General features: G+C 44.4%; 1 protein-coding gene across 1 annotated transcript in view; it reads right to left on the bottom strand.

The window, feature by feature from the left end:
* ARHGAP23 (Rho GTPase activating protein 23) overlaps positions 1 to 21,216 on the bottom strand; it is a 247,147-nt gene that overhangs the window by 146,863 nt on the left and 79,068 nt on the right. Inside the window, exon 9 of the mRNA XM_082271434.1 lies at positions 3,386 to 3,497. Within this exon, the coding sequence (XP_082127560.1) occupies positions 3,386 to 3,497 (112 nt within the window). The remainder of the gene's footprint in view (positions 1 to 3,385; positions 3,498 to 21,216) is intronic.

Genomic DNA, 21,216 nt, shown 5'->3' with positions numbered 1-21,216 from the left:
CTGTAATATAATATAATATAATACTATAGGCAAAACTTTTTTTTTCTTTCATTTCGGATAAAGTGAGGGTTATAACCAGTGGCGTACCTAGAGCATTTGGCACCCGGGGCGGATCCTATATCTGGCACCCCCCCAACCTTAAAATGTAAAAACGCCCACAAAATTTTGTAATGTTTTCAAGAATATTTATTGCACACATTTCACAGCCCCCCATTACAGTGCCCCTTGCAGTCTGCCCCCCGTCTCTCTAATCGCAGTTCCCCCTTTTGCACTTTCTGCCTCCCCTGCACAGTCCTACCTTTGGCATTAACAGATAGCTAATACTATTAGCATTGTGTTTAAGTTTGAGTAAGAGATAGGAGACATGCTAAAGGAGATGGTCAGAGACTGCAGACATAGTACAGGAGATGGTCAGAGACTGCAGACGTGATACAGTAGATGGTCAGAGACTGCAGACGTGATACAGTAGATGGTCAGAGACTGCAGACGTGATACAGTAGATGGTCAGAGACTGCAGACGTGATACAGTAGATGGTCAGAGACTGCAGACGTGATACAGTAGATGGTCAGAGACTGCAGACGTGATACAGTAGATGGTCAGAGACTGCAGATGTGATACAAGAGATGGTCAGAGACTGCAGACATGATACAAGAGATGGTCAGAGACTGCAGACATGGTACAAGAGATGGTCAGAGACTGCAGACATGGTACAAGAGATGGTCAGAGACTGCAGACATGGTACAGGAGATGGTCAGAGACTGCAGATATAGTACAGGAGATGGTCAGAGACTGCAAATATAGTACAGGAGATGGTCAGAGACTGCAGATATAGTACAGGAGATGGTCAGAGACTGCAGACAAGATACAAGAGATGGTCAGAGACTGCAGACATGATACAGGAGATGGTCAGAGACTGCAGACATGATACAGGAGATGGTCAGAGACTGCAGACATAGTACAGGAGATGGTCAGAGACTGCAGAAATGATACAAGAGATGGTCAGAGACTGCAGAAATGATACAGGAGATGGTCAGAGACTGCAGACATGATACAGGAGATTGTCAGAGACTGCAGACATGATACAGGAGATGGTCAGAGACTGCAGACATGATACAGGAGATGGTCAGAGACTGCAGACATAGTACAGGAGATGGTCAGAGACTGCAGACATAGTACAGGAGATGGTCAGAGACTGCAGAAATGATACAAGAGATGGTCAGAGACTGCAGACATGATACAGGAGATGGTCAGAGACTGCAGACATGATACAGTAGATGGTCAGAGACTGCAGACATGATACAGGAGATGGTCAGAGACTGCAGACATGATACAGTAGATGGTCAGAGACTGCAGACATAGTACAGGAGATGGTCAGAGACTGCAGACATAGTACAGGAGATGGTCAGAGACTGCAGACATAGTACAGGAGATGGTCAGAGACTGCAGATATAGTACAGGAGATGGTCAGAGACTGCAGACATAGTACAGGAGATGGTCAGAGACTGCAGACATAGTACAGGAGATGGTCAGAGACTGCAGACATGATACAGGAGATGGTCAGAGACTGCAGAAATGATACAAGAGATGGTCAGAGACTGCAGACATGATACAGGAGATGGTCAGAGACTGCAGACATGATACAGGAGATAGTCAGAGACTGCAGACATGATACAGTAGATGGTCAGAGACTGCAGACATAGTACAGGAGATGGTCAGAGACTGCAGACATGGTACAGGAGATGGTCAGAGACTGCAGATATAGTACAGGAGATGGTCAGAGACTGCAGATATAGTACAGGAGATGGTCAGAGACTGCAAATATAGTACAGGAGATGGTCAGAGACTGCAGATATAGTACAGGAGATGGTCAGAGACTGCAGATATAGTACAGGAGATGGTCAGAGACTGCAGACAAGATACAAGAGGTGGTCAGAGACTGCAGACATGATACAAGAGATGGTCAGAGACTGCAGACATGGTACAAGAGATGGTCAGAGACTGCAGACATGGTACAGGAGATGGTCAGAGACTGCAGATATAGTACAGGAGATGGTCAGAGACTGCAGACATAGTACAGGAGATGGTCAGAGACTGCAGACATAGTACAGGAGATGGTCAGAGACTGCAGACATAGTACAGGAGATGGTAAGAGACTGCAGACATAGTACAGGAGATGGTCAGAGACTGCAGATGTGATACAAGAGAAGGTCAGAGACTGCAGACATGATAGAAGATAAAAGAACACTAGGGGGTCGGAGAGCACAGGGAAAGCAGAGAGCACTGGAGGAGCTGAAGGGCAAGGGGGGGAACTGGAGAGAATTAAGGGGGGTTGGAAAGCACAGGGTGTAGAGAGAACGGGAGGGCCAGCAGGGAAAACCAGGGGGAAGGAGAGCATGGGGGTAGGAAGGGGAACTGGAGAGCACTAGGGGGAACTGGAAATCACTGAGGGGGGGAGCCAGGGAGCACAGGGGGGTGGAGAGCACTGAGGGAGCCAGAGAGCATAGGGGGGGGGAGATGAAAAGCACCGTGGGGAGCTGAAGAGCACCGGGGGGAGCTAAAGAGCACCGGGGGGAGCTAAAGAGCACTGGGGGGAGCTAAAGAGCACCGGGGGGAGCTAAAGAGCACCGGGGGGAGCTAAAGAGCACTGGGGGGAGCTAAAGAGCACTGGGGGGGAGGGCTGGAGAGAACTGGGGGGCCAGTAAAAGAAGTTGTATAGGAGGGGGATGGGGCAGCTGCATATAGATGAATTGATATTTCCATATTTCTCCTGCTGCCGCTGGATGCCTGCAGGAGGGAGAGGAGGAGAATCATCCAGCGGCAACAGGGGAAATATGGAAATATCAACTCATCAGTATGCAGCCGCCCCATCCCCGTGATAACCAGCACACACACGAGGCTGCACAGCAGGCACTTACCTTCTTCCCAACGACTACCCCCCCCCCCCAGCAGCGCGGACTGAAGGAGCTGTCGCTGCAGCTGCCTGCTCACAGAGAAGCCGCGCCAGGCTGGACTCCGGCCTGACACCCCCCCCATTGGTACGCTACTGGTTATAACCTCCGTAAGCTTTATTTTTGCCATCCATGTGCCATTGGGTAATTTCCCTTCACTTCCTGCCCAATGGGCAAAATCCCTGCAAATTAATAAAATCTCCAGAACAGTCCCAATTGGTCACCAGAACAGTCCCAATTGGAAGATTTTCCCTCTATTACTGTTCTAGGGACAACTCAAATTGGCAGGACAGCAAAAACAAAACCTGAGATTTTCTAAACTATCTCCACTCTTTCCAAAACTAAAAAAAAAAAAAAGTTTTGCCTTTAGTTAAATTGGAATTAAATTTTACATCCTGCCCTATAAATTACAACAGCAGCAGCTTACCACCCTCACCTTTGAAGTCGCCCTTCATCTCGAAAAGTGTTGAGGCCATCGTCACAAGATTTTGAGCGCTCGGTGGTAATTGCTTGATGGTATGAAGAACGTCGACTGGACTTAATGCTACCTGGGACAGAAATCAATGACAATATAAAATGTGGGAATTAATGAAAAAACTAATAAAAACACAATACATATTTTTCCATTTTTGCCACTACAGTTCACATAAAAGGACCTGAAATTAGAGCTATTTAGTGAGGTGTACCTATACTAAGCAGAATGAACATCTGATTAGGTTAGACAAAGTCACACAGCTGCTATCTGAACAATAGGCAGAAGGAAGAAACAAGAACTCGCTCAATAATTCTGTGTTTTTAGAGCAGGGGTCTTCAAAACTATGGCCCTCCAGTTGTTCAGGAACTACAATTCCCATCATGCCTAGTAATGTCTGTGAATATCACAGTTTTACAATGTCTCATGGGATGTGAAGTTCCACAACAGCTGGAGGGCTGTAGTTTGGGGATCCTTGGTTTAGAGTGATGACGATGTAAAAAGAAGAAGAACCCTTTAAATCAAAATCTTAAATATACTCATTGTAAAAACGTTTTCACATTGCTGAATTTTCCCCACTAAATCCTACACTCCTGGCTCGGGTATGCCATCTCTTAGGGCTTGTTTACACTTGCTTCAAAATTAAACATTGGACACACTTTTTCCTTAAAGCATTCTGAATGCCAATCAAAGCACCTGTCACTATTACAAAAATTAGTAAGCTTACATTTCTGTTTATATGTTGCTTTTGCGTCTATTCAAAAATTATATCACATGTCGCTTTCTTGGTGCTTCAAAGCATCTTCAAAGCCTCAGTAGAAGTCTGAGACAACACTCTCTAAAAAGCTCCTGAAGCTTTTAAGAGTATTTTATTTGGCTAGCTTCACTTAGTTTTGTGGGTATTGCAGGTATGAGATATCCCAGGATGCACTAGGAAACAAACAAGGGAAGTATGAAGACATCATCAGCAGTCATTTCCAGTTCATGTGTATACACAGTTGGGCAAAAAAGTATTTAGTCAGCCACCAACTGTGCAAGTTCTCCCACTTAAAAAGATGAGAGGCCTGTAATGTTCATCACAGGTATACTTCAACTATGAGAGACAAAATAATAATAAAAAAAAAAAAAAAACAGAAAATCACATTGTCTGAGTTTTAAAGAATTTATTTGCAAATTATGGTGGAAAATAAGTACTTGGTCAATAACAAAAGTTAATTTCAATACTTTGTTATATACCCTTTGTTAGCAATGACCGAGGTCAAACGCTTTCTGTAAGTCTTCACAAGGATTTCATATACTGTTGCTGGTATTTTGGCCCATTCCTCCATGCAGATCTCCTCTAGAGCAGTGATGTTTTGGGGCTGTCGCCGGGCAACACGGACTTTAAACTCCCTCCAAAGGATTTCTATGGGGTTGAGATCTGGAGACTGGCTAGGCCACTCCAGGACCTTGAAATGCTGCTTACGAAGCCACTCCTTCGTTGCCCGGGCGATGTGTTTGGGATCATTGTCATGCTGAAAGACCCAGCCACGTTTCATCTTTAATGCCCTTGCTGATGGAAGGAGGTTTTCACTCAAAATCTCATGATACATGGCCCCATTCATTCTTTCCTTTGCACGGATCAGTCGTCCTGGTCCTTTTGCAGAAAAACAGCCACAAAGCATGATGTTTCCACCCCCGTGCTTCACAGTAGGTATGGTGTTCTTTGGATGCAACTCCGCATTCTTTCTCCTCTAAACACGACGAGTTGAGTTTTTAGCAAAAAGTTCTACTTTGGTTTCATCTGACCATACGACATTCTTCCAATCCTCCTCTGGATCATCCAAATGCTCTCTAACAAACTTCAGACAGGCCCGGACATGTACTGGCTTAAGCAGGGGGACACGTCTGGCACTGCAGGATTTGATTCCCTGGCGGCGTAGTGTGTTACTGATGGTAGCCTTTGTTTCTTTGGTCTCAGCTCTCTGCAAGTCATTCACTATGTCCCCCCCCCATGTGGTTCTGAGATTTTTGCTCACCGTTCTCGTGATCTTTTATACCCCAGAGGGTGAGATCTTGCGTGGAGCCCCAGATCGAGGGAGATTATCAGTGGTCTTGTGTGTCTTCCATTTTCTAATAATTGCTCCCACAGTTGATTTCTTCACACCAAGCTGCTTGCCTATTGCAGATTCAGTCTTCCCAGAAGCTTGGTACAGGTCTACAATTTTGTTTCTGGTGTCCTTCGACAGCTCTTTGGTCTTGGCCATAGTGGAGTTTGGAGTGTTGACTGTTTGAGGTTGTGGACAGGTGTCTTTTATACTGATAACAAGTTCAAACAGGTGCCATTAATACAGGTAACGAGTGGAAGACAGAGGAGCCTCTTAAAGAAGAAGTTACAGGTCTGTGAGCGCCAAGGTGACCAAATACTTATTTTACAGAGGAATTTACCAATTAATTCATTAGAAATCTTACAATGTGATTTCCTGGATTCTTTCCCCCCATTCTGTCTCTCATACTTGAAGTGTACCTATGATGAAAATTACAGGCCTCTCTCTCATCTTTTTAAGTGGGAGAACTTGTACAATTGGTAGAGTAAATTCTAGAAGTGTCTGGTGCAGATGTCACATCTGGTGTGCAGCGTGGAGCAGCAGGAAGGTGAGCGGGGTCTGGACTGGAGCAGAGCAAATAGCAGAAGGCACATGTGCTTTGTAATATGGGAAAGCTATAGCAGAAGCTGAACAGGGACCAGAGAGATAGAACTGAGTGGCAGGGGATCAGCAGAGCTGGGGAACCGGAGCAGGGGAAACTAGCAATGTCACAGCATCACTAAAGCATCAAAAATTCATCATAAAAGCATGGTGAAACGGTAGGTACTTTAATGTAAGCTTACTAAATTTTTGTGATAGGTGCTTTGATTGGCATTCAGAATACTTTAACCCCTTCTCCCTGGGTGGACGTCATATGACGTCCGTAAACTTTGCGGGGGTATACCGGGATGATGCCTCTACCTAGAGGCATCATCCCGGTACCGTGGTTTAAAGCCGACGGTCGGCTTTCCGTCGGTACCGACCGATGCGGCTCGGGAGCCGCTCGATCGTTACCCGGGGGGTGGGAGGGGACGTCCCCCCCTCCCGCGGCCTTCCGCGGCTTTTACCGTCCGCCAGCTGGAAACGGCTTCGATCGGGTCTCCGATGACATAACCCGGAGGCGGCGTCCATGGCGTCACTTCCGGGTTAGTGTGCTGCAAAAGGCGGCAAATTTGAAAAACGGCTGTATGCAAAAACGCAGTTTTCGGCGTTTTGCATACAGGGAAGTGTAGTGGAGGGGTCTAGGGTCTTTTAGACCCTTGATCCCTCCATAAAGTGTACCTGTCACTGCATATTGCTGTCACAAGGGATGTTTACATTGCTTGTGACAGCAATAAAAGTGATCAGATTTTTTTTTTTTTAAAAAACTGTAATAAAGTTAAAAAAATAAATAAAATAAATGGGAAAAAAATAAATAAATAAATTTAGCCGCCCCTGTCACCGTTAGCTCGCGCACAAAAAAACACTTATACGGAAGTTGAGCCGCAAATGAAATCGCTGTTCAAACCACACATGTGAGGTATCGCCACGATCGCGAGAGCGTGAGCAATAATTAAAAAAAAAGAGCTACACTCTAACTCTAAACTGGTAACCGTTAAATAAATTTAAAATGTCGCCTATTGAGATCTCTATTGACCGTAGTTTGTCGCCATCCCACGGGGGGGCGCAATTTTAAATCGTAACATGTTGGGTATCTATTTACTCGGCGTGACATCATCTTTCACAATATACAAAAAAAATGGGCTAACTTTACTGTTTAGTATTTTTTAAATGCAGTGAAATGTGATTTTTCAAAATTTTTCCCAAAAAAATGGCGTTTTAAAGACCGCTGCGCAAATACCGCGTGACAAAAAATATTGCAATGACCGCCATTTTATTCTCCAGAGTCTTTGCTAAAAAAATATATATATAATGTTTGGGGGTTCTAAGTAGTTTTCTAGGAAAAAATACTGATTTTAACTTGTAAACAAAGTGTCCGAAATAGGCCTGGTGGGGAAGCGGTGAAGGAAAAAGTGTGTCCAATGTCACATTTTGAAACAAGTGTAAACGAGCCCTAAGAGATGGCATACCCGAGCCAGGAGTGTAGGATTGATTGCCAAGCAGCCAATGAGAAACTGTGCTAGTAAGAAGAGAATTTCCTCGAACGGTGCTTTTTAACGTGTGATTTTATGCCAGTGGACATGCTAATAGTTAAACCCAGCAATACTGAGGGGCAGAGAAGAAGGACTGATTATAAGTTAGTATAAGAGTGAGAATTTAGAAAAGAATAATGTAATTAAATATCAGGTGAAACAGGGGCTCTCCTTTTATAAACTAAGGAGAGATTGCCCACTCCCTCATATGTTATACTTTGTATCTTATTGTACCTACTATTGCACAAGTTCCTCAGTCTTCCCTTATTATCCAGATGGAAAGCTTTAAAATCTACAGTTATCTCACAAAAGTAAGTACACCCCTCACATAATTTCATGTGACAACTGTGAAAAAAATGACACTTTGCTACAATGTAAAGTAGTGAGTGTACAGCTCATATAACAGTATAAATTTGCTGTCCCCTTAAAAAGAACTCAACACACAGCCATTAATGTCTAAACCGCTGGCAACAAAAGTGAGTACACCCCTAAGTTAGTGTCCAAATTGGGCCCAAAGTGGCAATACTTTGTGTGGCCACCATTGTTTTTGTTTTCCAGCACTGCCTTAATCCTCTTGGGCATGGAGTTCACCAGAGCTTAACAGTTGGCCACTGCAGTCCTCTTCTACTCCTCCATGACGACATCACCGAGCTGGTTGATGTTAGAGACCTAATGCTCCTTCAACTTCTGTTTGAGGATGCCCCACAGATGCTCAATAGGGTTTAGGTCTGGATACATGCTGGGCCAGTCCATCAACTTTACCCTCAGCTTCTTTAGCAAGGCAGTGGTCGTCTTGAAGGTGTGTTTGGGGTTGTTATGTTGGAATACTGCCCTGCGGTCCCGTCTCCGGAGGGAGGGGATCATGCTCTGCTTCAGTATGTCACAGTACATATTGGCATTTATGGTTCCCTCAATGAACTGCAGCTCCTCAGTGCCAGCCGCATTCATGCAGCCCCAAACCATGACACTCCCACCACAGTGCTTGACTGTAGGCAAGACACACTTGTTTTTGTACACCTGGTTGCCGCCACACGCACTTGACACCATATGAACCGAATACGTTTATTTCGGTCTCATCAGACCACAGGATATGGTTCCAGTAATCCATGTCCTTAGTCTGCTTGTCTTCAGCAAACTGTTTGCAGGCATCATCTTTAGAAGAGGCTTCCTTCTGGGACGTCAGCCATGCAGACAAATTTGATGCAGTGTGCAGCGTATGGTCTGAGCACTGACAGGCTGACCTACCACCCCTTCAACCTCTGCAGCAATGCTGGCAGCACTAATACGTCTATTTTCCAAAGACAACCTCTGGATACGACGCCTTTGGACTTGCGCTCAACTTCCTTGGTCGAACATGACGAGGCCTGTTCTGAGTGGAACCTGTCCTATTAAACCGCATTTCGAGGGTGACCCATCTTCTTCAGAGCTGGCAGCACTCATACATCTATTTCCCAAAGACAACCTCTGGATATGATGCTGAGCATGTGCTCTGAACACCTTTGGTCGACCATGGTGAGGCCTGTTCTGAGTGGAACCTGTCCTGTTAAACCGCTGTATGGTCTTGGCCACCATGCTGCAGCTCAGTTTCAGGGTCTTGGCAATCTTTTTATAGCCTAGGCCATCTTTATGTAGAGCAACAATTATTTTTTTCAGATCCTCGGAGTTTTTTGCCATGAGGTGCCATGTTGAACTTCCAGTGACCAGTATGAGTGAGAGTGATAACACCAAATTGAACACACCTGCTCCCCATTCGCAACTGGGACCTTGTAACACTAATGAGTCACACCGGGGAGGGAAAACAGCTAATTGGGCCCAATTTGGAAATTGTCACTTAGGGTTGTATTTACTTTTGTTGCCAGCGGTTTAGACATCAATGGCTGTGTGTTGAGTTATTTTGAGGGGTCAGCAAATTTACACTGGTATACAAGCTGTACACTCACTATGTTACATTGTAGCAAGGTGTCGTTTCTTCAGTGTTGTCACATGAAAAGATATAATAAAATATTTACAAAAATGTGAGGGGTGTACTCACTTTTGTTAGATACTGTATGTATATATGCAGAAGATATACATATGAAAATATGTAAAGATTGTGATAAAGTAAAGTTACAGTATAAATTTTAGAACAGTGGTATCAAAAAGTAGTTTAGCAAGGGTGAACTCTTTTATGGACCTTGCATTATGCACTGATGTGCAGTCATGCTGGAACAGGAAGGGGCCACCCCCAAACTGTTCCCACAAACTTGGGAGCATAAAATTGTCCAAAACGTCTTGGTATGCGGATGCCTTAGTTCCCTTCACTGGAACCAAGGGGCCAAGCCCAACCCCTAAAAAGTAACCCCACACCATAATGTCCCCTCTACCAAATTATTTAGACCAGTGCACAAAGCAAGGTTCATAAAAAATATGGATGAGCGAGTTTGGGGTGGAAGAAATTGACTGGCCTGCACAGAGTCCTGACCTCAACCCGAATTTGAGCAGAGGCTGCGAGCAAATGCGCTTCTGGAAGAATGGTCAAACATTCCCATAGATACACCCTTAAACCTTGCAAACAGCCTTCCCAGAAGAGCTGAAGCCGGTATAGCTGCAAAGGGTGGGCCAACTCAATATTGAACACTACGGACCAAAATTGGGATGCCAATAAAGTTCATATGTGTGTAAAGGCAGGTGTCCCAATACTTTTGAAAATAGAGTGTGTGTGTGTATACACACACACACACACAGTGCCTTGAAAAAGTATTCATACCCCTTGAAATATTCCACATTTTGTCATGTTATAACCAAAAACATTAATGTATTTTATTGGGATTTTATGTGATAGACCAACACAAAGTGCTACATCATTGTGAAGTGGAAGGTAAATGCTAAATGGTTTTCAACATTTTTTACAAGTAAATAACTAAAAAAGTGTGACGTGCATTTGTATTCAGTGCATCCCCATTTGTTTTCAATTAATACTTTGTAGAACCACCTTTCGCTGCAAGTCTTTTTGGGTATGTCTCTACCAGCTTTGCACATCTAGCGAGTGAAACTTTTGCCCATTCTCCTTTGCAAAATAGCTCAAGATTTGTCAGTTTGGATGGAGAGCGTCTGTGAACAGCAATTTTCAAGTTTTGCTACAGATTCTCAATTGGATTTAGGTCTGGACTTTGACTGGGCCATTCTAACACTTAACATCCTTTGATCAAAACCAGCCTTTCTCAACCTTTTCAAACACAGAGGAACCCTTGAAATAAATTTCTGGTCTCAGGAACCCCTGCTAAAAAATAAAAATCTACAACTCATGACACATTAGTGTGACAGTCAGTGGGAAGAATGCTCCTTACTCATGTCATCACTGTGAAGAATTACCCCTTTACAGATAGTTAAAAGGAACAATAGTGTCATTGTGAACTTATCTGAGAGGCAGAAATTTCCCATTGCTCAAGGAACCCCTAGCAACCTCAGGAGGAACCCTAGGGTTCCACAGAACCCTGGTTGAGAAACCCTGATCTAAACTATTCCATTGTAGCTCTGGCTGTATGTTTAGGGTCATTGCTGGAATGTAAATCTCTAACCGTATTTAGCTTCATCTATCTTCCCATCAACTCTGACCAGCTTTTCTGTCCCTGTTATAAAAAAGCATCCCCACAACATGGTGCTGCCACCGCCATAATTCACGGTAGGGATGGTGTGTTCAGGGTGATGTACAGTGTTAGTTTTCCACCACACAGCATTTTGCTTTTAGGCCAAAAAGTTCAATTTTGGTCTCATCTGACCAGAGCGCCATCTTCCACATGTTTGCTGAGTCTCCCACAGCACTTCTTATGGCTTGCTTTCAACAATGGCTTTCTTCTTGCCACTCTCCCGTAAAGGCCAAATTTGTGGAGTGCACGACTAATAGTTGTCCTGTGGACAGATTCTCCCACCTGAGCTGTGCATCTCTGCAGCCCTCCAGAGTTACCATGGGCCTCTTGGCGGCTTCTCCGATTAATGCTCTCCTTGCCTGGCCTGTCAGTTTAGGTGGACAGCCATGTCTTGTTAGGTTTGCAGTTGTGCCATACGCTTTACATTTTCGGATGATGGATTAAACAGTGTTCGGTGGGATATTCAAAGCTTGGGATCTAACAAACCTCTGAGGGCTTCACAGAACAGTTGTATTTATACTGGGAATAAATTACACACAGGCGGACTCCATTTACTAATTAGGTGACTTCTGAAGACAATTGGTACCACTAGATTTTAGCTAGGGGAATCAGAGTAAAGGGAGCTAATTACAAATGCACACCACACCTTTTAGATATTTTTGTAAATTTACAAAATTTTGAAAATCATTTATTATATTACTTCCACTTTACAATTATGTGCCACTTTGTGTTGGTCTATCATATAAAATCCCAATAAAACACATGAATACTTTTTCAAGGCACTGTACATACACATACACTGACATGAGCTATACAATTAAAAAGCGCTACCTATTATAGCTTGGATGCAGTGTTCTGCTTCTATAAAAATAATATAGAAGAAAAGGGTTACATTTAAGTAATTTAATTTAATTAATACTGTCACGTTATCTCATTTATAAAATCGCAGTATTACTATCAATTGAATCTAGTTAATTTATAAAAATACTACACTAACACCATTCCACCACTATCTGGGTCTTCCAATTTCAAGGAAAATAAAACAAAAAAGACAAAACATACATATTCATTGGTCTGATGCTGCAGCTGTCCCCTGCCACCTCTAAACCCCAAAACGTAGTGATCATATGACCGTTAATCGCTTAGTTCTCAGGTTAGCACTGAGCAGAGTGCAGTTACTGTCAATGACCGCTCTGTGCTCTGCTTCTCCAGCACTGATTGGAACACCCAGCAATAAAGGGGGTGGTAGCGGCTGGCTCAGGCTCTCAGTGGTGCACTGAGAGGCTGAGCCAGCTGTTGGTAAGGCATCTGGGTGGATCCCAACATTACTATTGGGATCCTCTCAGAAAATTTTATATTTATATGATGGTACCAATATCCAGTTTCTTATTCAAGCTTAGAGCCAACATAATATTTAAGGGAAACTCCAGTCAAAAAATTAAATTTTTTCTATTAATAGTATGTTAAATATCTTTATCTTTTATATTACTAACTGCTTGTGTAGCTTAGAAAGTCTTATCTAAGCTAGACAAACAGCTTCATCCTGTTCTTCACCGACAACGATATCTCCCTTTATCTGAATTTGCTAAGCTGTATTTCACTTCCAGAAAAGGTTGTCGGTCTTTCTTAGACAGACATGCCTAGACCTGCCCAGCCCCACCCCATCCCTCCTATCCAACATGATCTCCTCCTGTCTTCATAGAAAATGAGAAGTTGGGACTTTAACCACTTCCCTACAGTGCACTTTCACCCACTTCCTGGGCAGCACCATCAGTGCCCACAATCAATGCCCATAGTGCTGCCAGTCAGTAGCCATCAGTGCCTAGATGAGCAGGCACTGATGGGCACTGAATGGCAGCACTATGGGTACTGATTGTGGGCACTGATGGAGGGCAGTAATTGGCACTTTATTTACATTTTGTGTAATGAGGGCACTGATGATCAGTGCCCTGATTACATGTACTTGTCTCCCCTAAGAGGAGGAGCCACTGATCGGCTCTCCTCGCCTCACACTCTGACAGTGTGAGGCAAGGAGAGCCGAATAACGGCACTTCCTCATTTACATGTGACCGGCTGTGATTGGACTCAGCCGATCACATGGGTAAAGAGTCAGGTCATTGACGCTTTACTGAGATCAGGGTCGCGCTGTGTCCTAGCAACGCGGCGCGGCCACGATCGCAGCTGTTCTGGTGCGCTGTCATATGACGGCATCCCAGAACAATAGCTGCACCGCTCTGCCGTCATTTGACGGGGGGCGGGTAGCAAGTGGTTAAATGAGAGGCATGACAAGGTTGGTAGGAATGTAAATTGCACATTTAATGATACATGAAAGTATGAAAACATGACATGTTCCAAACTATTGAATGACCAAGATTGTATAGGAGCTGGTAAGTGGTCCCCAAGTCCAAATTGATAAAACCAACATGACAAAATTCCAAGAAGTAGTAGAGTAATAAAGACACTTAATGTAATTGCTGCATCAACAGGCTCAACGCGTTTGGAACCTCTCTGGCTAGACAATTGTGGGGTAAGTACTATTATTTGACCTGCAGTAGATTAGCTCTCTTTAAGGGCAAAGTGTCTTGGTACACTATGATCCAGGGAGCACTACTCAAATCTGCAGTGCTCTCCAAACTAGCTTTTAAAGTGTTATTAAACCCAGGGCCCTGCATTCACTATATCTGGTCTCCTACAGTACATAGAACATGGAAATGCAATAATTTTAGTAAATATTAATGGATAAATACCTTTTTCTCATTAGCAGTTTATACAGTGCCTTGAAAAAGTATTCATACCCCTTGGAATTTTCCACATTTTGTCATATTACAACCAGATACGTAAATGTATTTTATTAGGATTGTATGTGATAGACCAACATAAAGTGGAAAATAATTGTGAAGTGGAAGGGAAATGATAAATGGTTTTCAATTTTTTTTACAAATAAATATCTGAAAAGTGTGGAGTGCATTTAGTTACTCCGATACCCCTAACTAAAATCTAGTAGAAGTCACCTAATTAGTAAATAAGTCCACCTGTGTGTAATTTAATCTCAGTATAAATACAGCTGTTCTGGGAAGCCCTCTGAGGTTTGTTAAAGAATCTTAGTGAACAAACAGCATCACGAAGGCCAAGGGACTCATCAGAAAGGTCAGGGATAAAGTTGTGGAGAAGTTTAAAGCAGGGTTAAGTTATAAAAAAAATATCCCAAGCTTTGAACATTTCATGGAGCATGGTTCAATCCATCATCCGAAAATGAAGAGTATGGCACAACTGCAAACTGGCAGGCCGGGCATGGAGAGCATTAATCAGAGAAGCAGCCAAGAGGCCCATAGTAACTCTGGAGGAGCTGCAGAGATCCACAGCTCAGGTGGGAGAATCTGTCCACAGGACAACTATTAGTCATGCACTCCACAAATCTGGCCTTTATGGAACAGAGGTAAGATGAAAGCCATTGTTGAAAGAATGTCATAAGAAGTCCCATTTGCAGTTTGGGAAATGCCATGTGGAGGACACAGGAAACATGTGTAAGGTGGTGTTCTGGTCAGATTAGACAAAAATTGAACTTTTTGCCCTAAAAGCAAAGCGTTATGTGTGGCAGAGAACACTGCACATCACCCTAAACACACCATTCCCATCGTGAAACATGGTGGTGGCAGCATGATGTTGTTGGGATGCTTTTCTTCAGCAGGGACAGGGAAGCTGGTCAGCGTTGATAGGAAGATGGATGAAGCCAAACACCGGGCAATCTTAGAAGAAAACCTGTTAGAATGTGCAAAAGACTTCAGACTGAGGCAGAGAGTCACCTTCCAGCAGGACAACGACACTAAATATACAGCCAGAGCTACAATGGAATTATTTAGATCAAAGCATATTCATGCGTTAGGGCTCTTTCACACGGTCCGCCTCCGTAAGCGGATCCGTGCTGCTCAGCGGGGCTCGATCCGCGATCCCCGCAGAGCCGGCGGATGACAGCTCCGTCTTCGCTTGCAGTGCGGAGAGGGAGGTGTCACAGCCCCCGCTGCTCTCTATGGGGAATCGGATGAGAGCGGACCGCCTGTCCGCTCTCATCCGATCCGATCCCCAGGACGGATGGAAAATAGGGTTCCCATCCGTCCGGATTTCACGGACAGGATCGGATGCGGATGGCAGCGGGTGTCAGCAGACATGTCACCGCCGAGATCCGCTGCTCCATAGGGTTGAATGGGGCATCCGATCAGATCCGCCTAAAAAACTGGCAGGCGGATCTGATTGGACCGCCCGTGCGAAAGAGCCCTTAGAGTGGCCCAGTCAAAGTCCAGACCTAAATCCAATTGAAAATCTGTGGCAAGACTTAAAAATTGCTGTTCAAAGACGCTCTCCATCCAATCTGACAGAGCTTGAGCTATTTTGCAAAGAATGGGAAAAAAAAAAATGTTACTCAACAAATGAGCAAAGCTGGTAGAGACACCCCCAAAAAGACTTGCAGCTGTAATTACAGTGAAAAGTGGTTCTACAAAGTACTGATTTAGGGGGGCTGAATACAAATGCACTTCACACATTTCACATATTGATTTGTAAAAAATGTTGAAAACCATTTTTCATTTTCCTTCCACTTCACAATTATGTGACACTTTGTGTTGGTCTATCACATAAAATCCCAATAAAATACATTTACGTTTTTGGTTGGAACATGACAAAATGTGGAAAATTTCAAGGGGTATAAATAACTTTTCAAGGCACTGTAGCAGTCTCGTTACTTCTATCAGAGTCTGGTTAAAGCTTGTAGGAAGAGTTTTCATTCTACTCTGATTACCCTATGAGGCTGCAGGACCCCTGACCCTCTGTCTGGATAGTGCTCATTGACCCTGTGCCAATCACATGCATTCTCCAAAGAAAGCAAAACTCTCTTGCAATACACATCCAACTGAGCATGTGCGGGGTGATTTCAAAGACTCTGTCTTATGAAGAGATGGATTGGGGAAAGCGGAAGAAAAGGAGGATCAAACCGTCTTTTTACGCAATGCAGAGGATTAACCCCTTAGGTTCCTCAGTGAGTATAGCATACTTTACTGCATATACAGACTGATTTTACTGTTGTGAGGGAAGTGACACTTTAGGTGATCATTTGGTAAAACCCACATACTGTACATAGGGGTACAGGGACATGTTAAACAGTTCACCACATACTCTGATGAGCAGTTACTAAACTGGGTATTGGAGTATTCGTTCCCTGGCCAATCCTTAAAGGTTTCTAGAGCATGGTTAAAAATAACACAGTAAGACATTTCCTCTTTTTTGCAATGATACATTCCCTTAAGATCTGAGATGAAGAATGAATCAGTGCAAGCTTTTTGGTGGCGTGCTTTAATTTTACTTGGTGCAACCTATATTTGGAGTATTGTTAAAAGATTCCTCCAGAGTGATGCTAATGTTGACTTCTGTGCTCCCTCACTACTTTCTATAAACTCCTGCTACTGCTGTGAACGGGAAGTAATGTTTTCTTGTAAAGTCTATTATGGAGAGGAAGTCCTTGGAATAGTCAACCTTTGAAAAAACGTTTATTCCATTAACCACTTCAGCTCCGGAAGGCTTAACCCCCATCATGACAAGGCCATTTTTTGCGATAGGGTACTGTGTTACTTTAACTGACAATTGCGCGGTTCTTTTTCCCCCACAAATAGAGCTTTCTTTTGGGGGCATTTTTAATCACTTATGCGGTTTTAATTTTTTGCGCTATAAACAAAAAAAGACTGACAATTAAAAAAAAAAAAAAATGTATATATATATATATATATATATATATATATATATATATATATATATATATATATATATATATATATATATATATTTACTTTCTGTTATAGAACTAAAAAATGTAAAAAAAATTTAATTTACTACAATATGTAATCTGCCACATATTTTTGGTAAAAAAAAATCCCAATAAGCGATACAAACTATGGGATATTTTTATGGAATTTATACTTATTTATTTGTTTTTTACTAGTAATGACGGCGATCAGCGACTTATAGCGGGACTGCAACATTGTGTCAGACAAATGGGACACTAATTTGGGGACCAGTGACACCAATACAGTAATACACTATACTAATGATACTAGGGAAGGAGTAAACATCAGGGGCAATCAAAGGGTTAAATGTGTCCCTAGGGAGTGCTTTCTAACTGTGGGGAGGGGGGGGGGTTGTACTGTAAAAAGACAGATCTGTGTTCCTGCCTAGCAGAAACACAAGATATCTGACTTCTCCTGTCACAGAACGGTGATCTGCCTTGTTTACATAGGCAGGCTGCCGTTCTGTCTGCCTTAGGCTCCATTCACACCTGGGCGTTTCCAGCTCCAAAAACGCTCAAAAGAAACACTTCCAAAACGCCCAACAAGTAAAACCCCATTCATTTAAATGGCCCCTGTTCACATCTGAGCGTTTTGCAAAACGCCTGTAGCTGAAAAAAGTACATGAGCTTCTTTTTGGGCTGATTACCAGCGTTTTTGATAGATGTCAATGAAAAACGCCTGAAAAAATCGCGGTAAAATCGCGGTAAAATAGCGGTAAAAATCGCGGTAAAAAACGCTACGCTCAAGTGTGAATGCAGCCTAAGTGTCTGCCTGTCTGTGTCCAATAACAGCAGGAGCTGGTTGCTGGAGGAGCACATGTGTGTCCCAGACCAGGAAGAGCGAAATCACATACAGGTATGTGATTTCACGCAGAGAGGCCGCCCCGCTGCAGTAAATGTAGGTGGGGCAGTCCAGATAAGGTTAAACAACATTTATTTTCAAATTTTATAAGATCATTTTATAACAGCAGGCTGATTTGTAAACACTACTGTGTATAGGCATACAATAAACATAATATTCCTATAATGATACATATACAGGTTCCACTCTTCCAAGTTTTTAACAAAACATAATGATGGGTACATCCCTTTAGCTCAACGTGTTTTGTGACAATAATCTCACTTCTTCAAGAGGAGATGTCCATTGTAAAAGTATGTTCAAAAAATCTCTCAACACAGGTGAAGGTGATGTGATATATATATATATATATATGAATGAGATGTCCACTAATAGAACAATAATTACAAATCAGCTATATAACAATCTAAGATAACACCTTCAAATGGAAAATGCCACTAGGTGTCTGGCTTGGAAGTTGTGAGGGGAAGACATGGCCCCCCAATAGTAAAACAGAGGAGCAGTACCTGAAATTTTATGCATGGGATCAGAAAGCCGGTTGCCCATCAGGAACAGGTGGAAGATGTATTCCTATGGAGTGGGCAAAGACATGGCAAATGAGGTTTAACGTGGAGAAATGTAAGGTTTTACACTTGGGGACTAGAAACATAAAAGCACAATACACGTTAGGAGGGGAACCCTTGGGAGAATCAAAAATGGAGAAGGATCTGGGAGTCTTGGTTGATGATAGACTAGGCAACAGCATGCAATGTCAAGCAGCAGCTGCCAAGGCTAGCAGAATATTAGCATGCATAAAGAAAGGGATGTATTCCAGAGATAAAACTATAATCCTTCCACTTTATAAAACTCTGGTCCGACCTCATCTGGAGTATTCGGTCCAGTTCTGGTCACCAGTCCTCGGAAGGGATGTGTTGGAGCTGGAGAGAGTCCAGAGAAGGGCAACTAAACTAATTAGGGGATTGGAGGACCTTGATTATGAGGAGCGTCTGCAATCGCTTGATTTATTCTCCCTGGAGAAGAGACGCCTGAGGGGGGACATGATAGCAATTTTTAAATATCTAAATGGGGATCTAGGCTTAGAAAAAAAGCTGTTCAGTCGAAGGGATTGCATGAGAACTCGGGGGCATACAATGCGATTAGAGGAGAAGCGTTTTAACCTCAGGCAACGTGGGGGGTTCTTTACTGTTAGGGCTACAAGATTGTGGAATTCTCTACCACATGAGGTGGTTTCTGCGGGTAGTATGGTGGCTTTCAAAAGACTCTTAGACGTACATCTCAAGGATCAGAACATTCAGGGGTATGCAAGATGATTACAGCCACACACATCTACACAGGTTGAACTGGATGGACTTTTGTCTTTATTCAACCTCACCAACTATGTAACTATGTAACTATGTAACTATGGGGAACTAACAGTAATGAGAAAAATTTTTTACATTATAGCAGAAAAAAAGTCTACAGCAAAATGGCTGCCCCCATGGCACGCCATGCGGTCTCTAGGACCCCCATGGGGGTCATCAGACCAGAGGCATTGTAGGGTCCCCAGAAGGAGACCCCACCAGAACAGATCCCCCCCCCAGCAGAACCGCCACAGCAGCCGCAATATAACTGCCCCCCATGAGGTATAAACCTGCTACAGAGGGGGGGGGGAACAGCTAAGGGGGGCCTGGTATGCCTGAAAAACCAGGGGAACTGAGGGATACCTGAGGGTCCGACTATTCCATGGAGGGGCTCACATCCACCCCAAGACCGCCAGGGAACTGGGGGGACACTTACTCACCATACCACGGTATCAGGTGGGTGCCACTCCCAACAGACCCCCTCCCACCCGGGGTGGGGGTGCTGATAGCCAGGGGGTACGCTGCGACTCCGGGCATCCCAGGTCGTCCACATCCCAATGAGACGGTCCTCTCGCAGGCTCGTTCCCATCCATTGGGGCCTCTGGCGTGGCGAGGCCTAGTGCTGGACTATAATCTGCTCACCCTCGCTGGTCAGGCTGAGAGACCTTAAGGATCTAGAATATTCAGTCCGAAACCAAGCCGGCTGTTGCTTGTAGTTCTCCAGGAACTCGAAATAAAATAAATGAATCATAAAAAAAGTTCCCAAAAATGAACAGCTAAGATCAAAATCCCAGCAGGGAACTAGGTCCTAGTCCAAAAAGAAGCAGAAACAAACATAGGGCTATAGCAGAGTGTGTAGGGTTATGCCTGCAGGGAGCCCCATAGGCGTGGTAAAGCTTTTTTCCTGCCTAGTGTCCTACTCCTGTAGGAGGTAGTATAACCCAATGTCAAGAAGATATAAAGCTGCCTCTGTCAATGAACGATAGAGAAAAGTTGCCTTTCTTTCCCGCAAAAAAACAGGGGACCCCCCCGCTCACTGCTGGAGCACCACAAGAATCAGCGCACCCGTGGCGCTGTATATAGCAGAGGAAGGATCGTACAGCCCAAGAGACTCACCATCCCAGAGCTGGAGAGCCCAGACAGCCTGCCACACTGCAATGGAAAAGGAAGAGGAAGCGCGGACACTGACACTGCCCCCGCAGCACATCATTGCACTCAGACTACAAAAAAATGAGAGCCGTTATTCTCCATGGGAAATCCAAAACATGGCCGCTGGACTACACAAACATGGCCACTGGAATGTAAAATCCACGGCAAAGTAGTGCCACTACGCGGCGCTGCACGGGACCCCACTGGACCCCAGGAAAAAGGTCATGCACCAGGAGGTGACTCCCCAGGAACCCCCCTGCCGCACCCAGGTAGGGTTCCCCCAAAAGGGGAGGCCAACAGCAGCACCACCACTCTCCGGCCCAACACCAGACAAGCCCCCCTACCCAAAGCACCTTGCCCGCTAAGAGGGGCTAAGGGGGGGGGGATAGGGGGCAGGTGAGGGCAACCTATGCTGGGGGAAGCCCGCAATGGAGATAGGGGAAAGAACATGAGGGGAGGGAGAACACAGAAAGGGCCCTACCATCCCCAGGGAGGGCCCGCGACCACCCCAGCAATTCCGTAAGAAAGGAGGGGGGACACTACTCACCACACCATGGCACAAGGCTGGTGCTACTCCCAGCAGTCCACCGCACCATCTTGCAATGGGGGTGCTGTGGCCTGAGGTACGCTGCGACTGTGATAGGGACTTCTGTCGTGATCAGGGCTATGCGACCTCAAGAGCCAGCTCCCGTCCAGTGGGGCTATGTCGCGGCCAACCTAACACGGAGCTGATAGTTGGGTCGCGCTTGCAGGCCAGACTGGGAAGACCTTAAGGATCTAGGATATCCAGTGC

The sequence above is a fragment of the Pelophylax lessonae genome (genome assembly GCF_965119305.1).
Source record: "Pelophylax lessonae genome assembly, chromosome: 11".
In the NCBI taxonomy this organism is placed as follows: Eukaryota; Metazoa; Chordata; class Amphibia; order Anura; family Ranidae; genus Pelophylax; species Pelophylax lessonae.
This window is presented reverse-complemented; position numbering and strand designations above follow the sequence as displayed.